At 43.4% G+C, this 11,054-nt stretch overlaps 1 protein-coding gene across 5 annotated transcripts in view; it reads right to left on the reverse strand.

Annotated features, from left to right (window-relative positions):
• Positions 1 to 11,054, reverse strand: part of SUSD6 (sushi domain containing 6) — a 102,120-nt gene that overhangs the window by 13,576 nt on the left and 77,490 nt on the right. Inside the window, exon 1 of one of the 5 annotated variants that reach the window (XM_064658315.1) lies at positions 10,763 to 11,031. The exons of the other annotated variants lie outside the window; for them this stretch is intronic. Coding sequence (XP_064514385.1) covers positions 10,763 to 10,790 — 28 coding nt within the window. The 5' untranslated portion in view covers positions 10,791 to 11,031. Of the gene's footprint in view, positions 1 to 10,762; positions 11,032 to 11,054 lie in introns of those variants that run through there. 5 annotated transcript variants of the gene reach the window in all.

Consider the following 11,054-nt stretch of genomic DNA (forward strand, 5'->3'; position numbering starts at 1 on the left):
GAAAGACTTAAGCAAAAGAAAACTTGAGATTCATTCACTTTGGAAAAATTTGCTACATTGCTGCAGTGCAAGTGACCCTGGAACCTAATCACATGTGAATGCAGCATAGATGGTGCCTTGTAAATGCCAATAAACCCCAAGATGAAGTGCTGAGCAAAGCCAAAAACCCTCTGGTGTGAGTTCTGTCAGTTTTATAACTGCAATTCAATTTACTTCTTGAGGAAAGGTTAACAGGGGTCTAAGCAGTAGATTTTCAAGAAGACTTTGTTCTTGAGGAGATTTATTCTTAAATAAGTTTCAGAGAAGCCACTGCCCTGTGCCTCATGAGTATTAACTATTACCTCTTCTGTGTTATTTTATCTTTTCTTTCTGCCATAATTTTGTAACTAATTTTTAACCCTTCACCATGAGGCTAAAACTTGCTTACACTTTAAGCCTGTCCAACACTTAGGAGTAGTTGGGATCAGCCAAAGCAACAGATTAATGGCACACTTCACGTTCAGGTACAAATGCCCTGATTCATCTGCAGCCTAGCAAAGAGGTTTCTTGCTAAATTGCAAGGAGCCATTTGAGCACCAGAGATATTTTTAGCAGTTTAACATGTACCTCTCTAGGCAATGGTAGAGAGCTGTGGATAAAAGCCACTATTGCCACAGCAGTTGCCAAAACTCAAGAGCAGAGAAGACAACTTCCCTACACCTTTTCATACCACAGCAGGTACCTGGAATTGCTTGGGAGTCACGCACAACATCTTTCTGCTAACTGATTGCAGCAAACAGCTCACTCCCTCTGTTCCCCCTTCTCCTGAGCTGCACCCACGTGTGAGCCTGGCCACTGCACCAGGAGCCCTTTTGCACATGGAAGCAGCTCACTGTTTGGTTCCCCTTCTATCATAAAGTGCCACCTATACTGATGATGTTTCTGAGTTATGTACAAAAAACCAGCACCCAACAAGAAACAGGCACTCATTTACATTGCAGTAGCACTCTCAAAAGCTTGGAAATACCACCACATCGGGCACTTGCAGAACCCTTACTTTGCCTCCTTACAAAAGGGCTTCAGGCGATGCACAGCTATGCAACTGCAAACTGGGTCCCTCCTCACCTCCACAGGCCACTTGGCACACAAAAGGAGAGAAGCAGCTGATAGGTCTCTTCAAGCAGTTGTCCTTGACTTGTTCTCTTAACAGGGAAGGGAATTGGTCACCTCCCCTTTCCCTACTCCCAACCTTCATTTACCATCACAGCATCCAAGAGTGTCACAAGTATTTTAAAATGTGATGGAAGAACACCGTTTATGTGCTGGGGAAACAGATAAAGAAGGTCTGGATCAGGTAGCCAGAACATCAACACCTTCCATTCTCAACATGACTGAACTGATCCTGAACTGTCCTTTGCAAGGCAGCCTCAGGGGAACAAAGCACCTCGGAGCATGTATCTTTGGGAAGGTCTACTAGACAGTGCTGATGGAATTAAAAATTGCTGAAGCTGACTCAGGCAAGGCTTGGGTGGGTACAATAATGGACTGGTGGTGCCTGAAAAACTGAGAAAGTCAAACACCTCTGCTCCCTGCTGGACCTGGCATCTCTGACAGAACACAGCACCTTTGCAAATCAGGGTCCAGTACAGCAACACAGGCACCCAGAATGCTTGGGACAGACAATGCAGATTTCCACTACAGTGACCTGTTCCTCCAGTGCCTAAGTACCCTCAGCTTTCACATGCTCCATTGCTTCAATTGCCTCTGTATGTGCACTCTAAACTGGAACTAATAGAAGAAAAGGTACGAATCTGATTCTGCACAATCCTTTATATCACCAGCAGCAAAGCTTACGCCCAAAGTTTGCAGCTCTGGTATATCCACAGCTATACAGAACCAGGCAGAGCATCCCATTTACTGCTTTCCACAGAATAAACTACTGACACACGAGGGGTGAAAAAAGCTGGGTGCCAACTGCTGCCAGAAGCATGTCCAGAGCAGCCCACTCCTGGCTAAGTTTGCAACCAGAAGGTGTGGATGGATGGGAATAGCTGCCTGCGCAAACTGTTCATTAGCACTCCAGAGCATGGCTGTGCCACACTGGTTCAGTACTGCGTTTGGGACCAGCCTGACCCAGCTCTCCTTCCAGCTCATGCTTCCCAGTGGGCTGCTCATGTTCAACCCTCAGCAGTATTTGCATGCTGCTACGTGGTCCAGCTCCAGGCTGCACTGCTGTTTGGATATTACTTTGGCACACTGACACTTTTTGAGACATATGAACTAAACCCTGGAGGATGGTTTTTCATTATTTCAGCCCCAGTTAAAGCCTGACAGATTTCACAGGACACAGCAAAACTGTGATATCCTCCCTCCCTCCTGTCCCCATTCCCCCCCCCCCCCCCTTCGCCCTGGGATTTACCCCTCCCAAGTTTCAAGGGGGTGTGACACACAGTGGGTACACACAGTGGATACACTAACCTTCCCACAAGGTTACAAAAAGTCCTTTAAATTTGTGGGACACTAAGTACATATATTGTAACAATCATCTCCTTACCAATAGCATCAGCCTAGACTCACAGTCAAATATGCACTGGCATATTTGAAATAGAAAGAAACATGCAGGAATTTCATCAACTCCCACCCTGAAACACATGTTTTTGGAAGTATCCCAGGGCTTGTGAGACATCTTAAAACAAATGTTCATGCCAGGCAGGGAAGAATAAGAGAGCCAAGTTAGAGAAGTTACTAACTTCCTAGTGGGTTACTGACATTCTAGGCTTGCAAAGCTGTTGCCAGCATCTTGATTATCAAGCTTTGAGGATGCACAGCAGGGGGTTAAACATTCTTGCACTGTGTGCAATGGGGACAAAACTCTACTCCAGAAGTCCCTATTTCTAAGTGGTACTGAAGCTTATGACATCTCCAGAGAGAGCTGGTGCTCTGCCAGCATACACTGCTGGAAAACAGGGAGGAGATAACAACTGGATAGAGGTCGAAACACTGTGAACATCACTGAACTCTGTTCTGAGGTAAAGAAACAGTCATTTTCAGATCGACAGGCACAAATTAAGTTATGCAATGGAGTTTCTGCAAATGCCATTCCAAACCATGAGGTATTTACCATATAGATGACTTTTTAATAGGCAAATGAAAAAATACTAAGTCAGTATGCACCTCCACCCAATTTCCCACCAAATCACCTTCAATCACTTCAAGGAGTGTTAACCGCTCTGATGTTCTTTGAATAGCTGTTACCAACTTGACAAGAATCACAACACTAAGGAACTTCTTTTTTATTGCAGTGACAGCATCATCAATCACATTGTACCTTCACCAGGTCCCTTTTCCATGACTCTGCTAATACCAGTAAGCTCCACTTGCTTCCTCGTCCACCAGATTCACAGACAGGTGTGAGGCGTTGGAACATAGCTTGTTTTAGAGACAGTAAGAAATGTTGTTGGCTAAAACCATCAACCTAATTACCATAGGATGAAATGGACCTTCCATGTCTGGGCTGAGGTGAAACTGAGCCTAGGTCCTGACTGCTGACCTGATGCAGAATTACAAAGCATTTCTAACATAATGTAATAAAGACACAAATCCATGCCAGGGTCATATATAATGCCACAGATGGAAGCACATGGTATGCTGTGTGCTGACACAAAAGTAAGGAGTTTAGATACTCAGAACATGAACCCCAGGAGCACAGCCGAGCCTCCATCACTAAGAGTGAAATTCACAGATAAGCAGACTATTTCCAAAGCTCAAGCAGGATTAGCCTGTTGTGGTAAGGATCAAGCACAATACACTCCACTTATACGTACAATGAAAGATTAAAGCATACTTTAATCTGACTGGATAATTGCTACAGAATTATAAAAGCTCCCCAGTACTAACCTTCTTTGCCCAGACACAACACCAAACAGGAGACTAAGACCTCTCTACAATCTTTGCTTGTCACTGTGTCTTTCTTTTTTCAACTAGTAAGATTTATGGACCCTGTCAGGGCTCTTACACCCCTTTTTTCTGCACCAAGCAACTGAACTGTACTTCGGTCACTCACCTGTTTTGTTGGGCAGCAAAATCCTCCTTCACAAAATGCATTCTTAAAAGAGAAAAACAACAAAACCCCACAAACAAACAAACAACAACAAAACCCACAACAGGACAATTTCTAATGATAATCACTAGAGCGCCTAACTATAGGTTTGTAACTGAGGGAGAACAAATCATGGCATTGCTCACCTTACGTGGGCAGACATGTGGGTATAGCATTGCTTAACGAAGGGATGTTTTGCACTGAACATCCAGTGACATTTCTTCTTCTCCACAGCAGGGCACAAAGGTCACTAAAGCTAGGACAGGAACAATTCTGACAAATTATAGTTACTCTTTATATGAGTCAGGCTCAAATCCCAGCAATTCCAAGAGGAAGTTGGACTGAGCCTCAGGTAAATTCCTCACTGACTACACAAGTGCTCTAGCAGGTTTAACCATCCTCAGAGCAGTGTCAGAGGAACCTTACATGTCAGCGCTGAAGCATTTTGGAAACCATTTGGGTTTACAACTGCTCTGCTGGATGCCCTGAACACGTGCCCCCCTATTTGGATGTTATTAAACTCTCCAGCCTTTAGACATACCACACCTTCTGTGGGATAAGACTCGAAATGGAAGATCCTAAGCTCAGTACTTCTCTTTCTTCATCCACAAGATTTAATCCATTTAACAGATACTATCAAGACTCACAGAGGAAAAACACCCTATAAACAAAACCCACCCTCCTGATCAAGCTGAACATGTCCCCGCCTAGTCTGGTTCAACTTGACATGATTGTCTCGTGCCAGCATGACCTACCTGGTGAGTGAACACCTTTGTGAAGCAGAACACATAAGCACCCAGTTAAATTGTTCCAGTGCTAGAGGCCATACCATTTCTTTCATGCTGTTTCCTCTGAAGCCTCATCATAACTTTTTTGTACTACCTTGACTGCCCTACAGTAGGATTTCTATAGAGGAGCTTAGAAAAAGTTGGCTTGCCTCAAAGTATATCTTTTTGTCTCTTCTCATATCTCCTTTCACATACAAAAGTTTCCTCCTGGTCACAGTCATTGCCTTTGCCTATTCACTCTCTTCCAAGTTGTGCTTCAGCACATTCCACAATGGCAAGGAGCACTTCTCTGTCCGAGTCAGTTCTCCAAAACATTGCCACCATTATTCTCTCCGACAGGACTTGCCACTAGTCTTAGAAATAGCACATCCAGAAAAAGCATCCAAAATAAACAGAAAATATCCCCATCTTCCAGTTACTTGTCCCTGCTATGGATACTTTAATTTTCAACTTGGAAAATTTGTGTGTACATCGCTTCAGTACAGCAGAGAGAACTGCAAAAGCTACTACTACATTACTTCTGGCAAGGACCTTCCAAACAGCCCCAAACTCTCTAGGACACCCTTGAGAGTAATCCTTCCTCTCTACTCCCACCTTCAATCTAGGTCCTGTCACAGCTAAATGGGTGGTCTGAAACACCAGCTGCATCTGAAGCCATACAATGCTTTTTCACAATAAAAACCTGACAGCCTGATGCAGTCAGCAGGCTAGAAGTGCAAGTCAAAGCAAGCAAGAATGCCCACTTCAGCTTCTGTAGGGTCTGGCAATTCTAGCAGAGTGCTGCCCATGGATCCCACTCAGGGCTGATACCGAACATTAGTTTCACTTAGGAAGCAATTGAATGAATTTGCTAACAAGAGCTCTGGCCCTATGTGCTAATAGGAGAAGAAACATTCTTTTTTTTCTCTCCTTGCAGAGTTTCAGTTCTTGACAGCAAGACAAGACCTCTTCACCCAACCTCTCCACTAATCTCCTGGTTATTTAGTAAGCCAACAAGGAAAGAATTTACCCCTTCATTTGCCCGGTTCTTGGATATACTCCCAACCTCTGTCTCTGGTACTCAGAGAAGCATGAATGTGACCCAACCAGATAACAGTGTCACTACTGTCCTTACCCACAGCAGCAGGGCAGTCAGCCACAGTGAGAAGCTGACTGAGCAGCTTCTTGAGCAATAACAAGCCTCCAGTGCTGCAGACAAACTACAGTGCTTCAGCTCACACCTAAAGGAACACACTCTTCAAGTTTTCATGCAAGTAACTACCTTATTTGTTTGTCGGGGGGCTTTTTGGGGTTTGTTTTGGTCTGTTTTGTTTGGTTTTTGTTTTGTTTTGTTTTTTTTTAAACTTAGTTTTTCCTCCTAGAGAAGGGGTTGTCTCAAACCTTTCCACATTTGCTAGGGTAGGACAGATCCCTACCTAGCATATGATGAACTCAAACTCCACTACCTACTGAGAGAAAACAACCTGCAAAGTAGCACCAAAAATAAAGGCACACATACAACTGGCACACATACAGTTTTCAATAGCAAGCACTTATTTTAAAAACCCTTCCTAACTAGCAGATAGGAAATTAACTGTCCAAGTTAACCGGTTTTCTCATGTCAACTTCATTTCATCCCCAACACTCTGAAGAGTCTCGGCTAAAGGTGGTTTGCTGCCTTGAGGAGGAAAAAGATTAAAAAAAAAATATACACCTATTTTATTCAAACAACATGCAGCTATCTGTCATGTCCCTGTAACCCAAACCTCCTGCTGTGTCATTCTCTGGGCAAGCAGGGGAAAAACACCATGGCTGCAGTGACACTGTGACTGCAGAACAAAAAAATTCCACAAGTTTCTCTTCCAGTCAGGAACTTTTCTCCTTAAACCAGGACCTTCAGTCACACAATATTTTCTTCTGCCTGAGGCAGGACTGGTGTTTGGCTCCACAAGTTTTCTGCAGTGGAGGATGATGAGGGAAGATGACTAGCCAGCTTTGCTCTCAGTGTGAAATCCAGACAGGCAACATCCTTGATTTTCCTCTTCCCTTGTGCATACAAACCAGCCTATAAACAGCAGAAGCCGCTTTTGGCAGCCCCTCCCTCAGCAGCAATTTGGTTTTAGTAAGAAGCAAGTCTGTTACCATTTCATACCCCTTTTAGACTAATTTCCTCAACTAAAGACCATCTTTTACCAAAGCAAAAACCACTTCCGAGACAGCTGGTCTGCAGAGAAAAGGCACCTTGATAAATTTTGATCAACAGCACTGCTGCGCCCCACCCACACCTTCCTTCCTGTTGAGAAAGCAATGACAGGGGGATGTGCTTTACTGGTAGATAGAAAAGCATTCACCTCCACCCACATTCCCCAGCACGAGAGCCAGCTCCATTTCTGAGTGCTAAATATCTTCAGATTTCCACCTAACCACGTTTGCATGGATACGCTCAAAAGCTTTCAGCACAGCAGCTTCTTACTATGCACCCTGTGCTCCTGCATTGTCCTCCCCATGCAGAGAACAGGAATTAGTATTAGGCTAGGAAATGGCTCACCAAGTATTTCAGGGACAGTCACTGCTTGTAACAGCAGGTTTGTGCTGAACACAAAGGGCCACGTTCTTTAGACCAGAATTTCACTTGGCAGCCTGGCTCTGTGAAGCACAACAATGACCTGCTCTGGGAATAATATTTGAGATTTTACCCTCTTCCAGCATCTTGGGGACATTTTTTAGCCCATGGAACAAAATTCCAACACAAATGCCTCCTACAGTCATTAGAAAGGCTTATCCCTAGAGGACAAGTGGGTCACTCCCAGTTGAGGTGTAGCATGCTTTGTTCCTCCTTTCAGGTAGCTCAGGGTGTTGGTGGGGGTTTTTTGTTTATTGCCCACAAGTCTGCTAACCTTTGTATTTTAACTATACAAATACAGTAGCTGCAGATACAAGATCTAAAAAGGGACCCAGACTGAAGCTGTCCTCTGCCAGCTGGCAACAGTTGAGAATTTGGTGTGTTTCTAGCTGGAGACAGCATTTACTCCATAAAAGACAGATTACCAGATGCCCGGGTTTTCCACTGGTCTGTAATTTCTGGGGTGGAGATGGGGACTGGAAACAGGAGAACAGATTTTGAACCTCTTCCTTTTCAGCACTCTGGCTTTCTCTAGCACATGAGCAGATGGATCATTTCCCAGAGGGATCCAGCAGCTGCTGGCGGGGCCCAGTCACAACAGCTGAGGCTAAAGGACCTCTTTATATTTAACTTACAGAAGGCAGAAGTCACTAAAAGGCCTCCATTGTGAGCACACACACTTCTCACCGACTCTGCCCCTAAAATATTTTAAGCCTCCCTAAAAACACACTGCAAAACATAACCTTCTTTGGGCTCTGTGTATTAAGCAGAAGCCAAAGTCCACTGAAAAATAAGCTCTCTGTCTTTACTGGCTCCAGATGCTGCTTACTCTGAAGTCAACGACAGAAGAGCAAACTGAGCAGGACTGGAGTCTTCACAGGGAAATTGCAGTTTCCCCAGCAAGGGCATACTCTGAAGAGGAGGCTTATTTTTCTTTATATCATAATGTGAGTAAATGAGAAGAACAAAAGCAAAGAGATTTGTATATACAATCATATAGCTCTGCATTTATATAATTAGACACAAGCATTTACAATGTGTACAGTAACAGGCACCCCTCACAGTCATCCCATACACACCAAAGCTGCCTTTCTTCCCCCCCCTCTTTTTTTTTCCCCTTAGGACAAGGGAAGAAAAAGCAAGGAAGAAAAGACTCTAATTGCAGCCTTCCACCAATGCAGTCGCCATCTGGTAACTCAAGAGACACATGGAGCTGAATTATCTTAATTAACGTGTTACAAAAGTATTTAAAAAACTCTATGCTTATTAACACTCAGCTGTGATTAGCCAACCATGGAGGAAGCCTCCTAGTGCAACATTAATTATGGGTCTTGTCTGTCTATTAGAAATATGATTTTTTTTCCCCAGTAGTTTATCTCTCTCCTAAAATAAAAACCATTACCATCAAAGCTTGCTCTAAAATGCAAATTATATTTACATTTTACAAGAGTCAAAATGTTTAGGCTATATGAAGCTGCCACTGGTGCTTCTACAGTGATACAGATTGTCTAGATATAAAATGTACTTCTCTATGCCCCTTAGAAAGCCTTGCTTCAGTTAAGCAACTCCCACTCCCACTGAAATTTTAGCAGAAAAATAAAGTTTTATACCTTTCTTTCCCCTTCCAAAACAGGACAGACTTTGCTGTATGCTAGGCAGTTGAAAAACCAAGACACAAATTCCATGGCTAACAAAAACCGCAAGTGCGAAAGGAAGCTTTCTGCGACAGAAAGCAGCAACCCAAACACAACTGCACTCCAGCAGCAGATCTGCCTCCCCAGAAGAATGCTACTCACTATGACAACTGTATTATTTTCCCTGCAACAGGCCCACCTGTAACGTGGTCCCCTCAGATATATTCTCAAATGATTCAGCCTGACAGGCTCCGAGACTAACACTGCCAAGTTTTTCAGACTTGGCTCTGCGTTATGTTTGTACAGGGCTGGCTGCAGTGGGGCTCTCATCTGCACTAGGCATCCTGAACATCAGGATAACACCAAATTATAAGACAAAAACCTGGTGCTTTTAAACAAAGCCAGGATTGATAAATTATTTTGGGAAACACTAACAAGGAGGAAGAAACAAATCAGAACAACTGCAGAAATATTTTTAAGATCTTCTGATAAAGTAATCTTGTAGTTGCACACGCACACACACACACACACACATGTATAAATAAATTAAAATTGTTGTTGATGTATGTGGAAGCTCACGAAGCTTGCTCAGGTCCAGTAAAGATGAAGACCAAATGACCAGTACTTTACAGCATCCCATATTGCCAGGACAGCATAAATAATTTGCATCTGGGCTCCACCTGAGTCAGCAATACAGTGGCCCCAGAAAAGCCAATGTGATACAGAAACCTGCTCTCACCTATGGGCACAGCACAGCTTTCCAAGTGGCCCACATCTCATTTGCTTTTGTTTTCCAAGGCCGCTTCCAGCCTCCCTGTGCCTTCTTCCAACTCCTCCGTAATTACTTCCACACGTTCCAAGAAGGAAATAAGCAAGTGTTGTAATAACACTTTGTATAATGAGCAGGGTCCCAGATTCTGCTTTTGAAACCCAAAGCCCACTGTTGTAAGTAGCCTTGTGGATTCCTCCCCCTTCAAAAGTTGGATTAGGAGGGTCTCTCTAAGACAGCTGCATATGGGGTTTTGTTTGAAATTCTGATTATCAGAAAATATAAAGGGTGCAAAAGTGTTTGCCACATGGGGCAAAGGCAGCTAACAATCACTGGGGCCTCTCTTCCTCTCACTGACAGCTCTTTCAATTCTAAATCTTACTTTATATTGCAACAAGGAGGAGAATATTTAAAAAGAATAAGAACTGTAAAAATAATTTGATGGTCTTACAAAAAAGGAACAGATAGCTGTGCAGGAACTTACTTATATCACACAACTTTGATTTGTCATCTTGTCCTGATCACTTGTTCCCAAAATCCTACAAAATTAAAAACTGGTCCCAGGAGTAACCTGCACATATACCTTGCTGTTTCTTTGTTCCTAGGTGGGTTTTTAATTTGCATACAGTAATACACTAAGGGTGTTTTTTTAGGATAAAAGTCTGACACACACGTGGGCCTCTGGTATCATGAAAAACATGACTCTTCAGCAAAAACAATGAGACAGTATAGGAAAAAGCATAACTATGTTGTTCAGCATAATATGATGTTCATGCTGATTTTGGACACCAGGTTTTGATACCACAGAGATGACTGATCTGCACTGACTGGTCTGTTAAGGCCTGACTGAAATAAATATAGCCCCTCTACTGATGTTAGGTGAGGACATACCTTCAGGATACAGAAGAGTAAAACTCATCTCTACCAGTAAAGTGACAGGAGGCCTTCAATTTAGCAGTGCCTCAGGAGGCTTAACTTTCTTGTGGATTTCCATATGATTATAAAACACTTCCACTCCTGAAACTTCAGCCTAGTACAGCAATTAGGTTTCTTTCTTCAATAAGGCCTTAGAAGTTCTTGCTATGGCAGTTTCCCACAATATGTCCCTGTTGTGGACTCCATCATGGCCAGTCAAGCTCTGGATGGCACATATCACCCGGCTGGTAACACTAACAGCAGTAGT

This window comes from Pseudopipra pipra, chromosome 6 (assembly GCF_036250125.1).
Source record: "Pseudopipra pipra isolate bDixPip1 chromosome 6, bDixPip1.hap1, whole genome shotgun sequence".
Taxonomy (NCBI): Eukaryota; Metazoa; Chordata; class Aves; order Passeriformes; family Pipridae; genus Pseudopipra; species Pseudopipra pipra.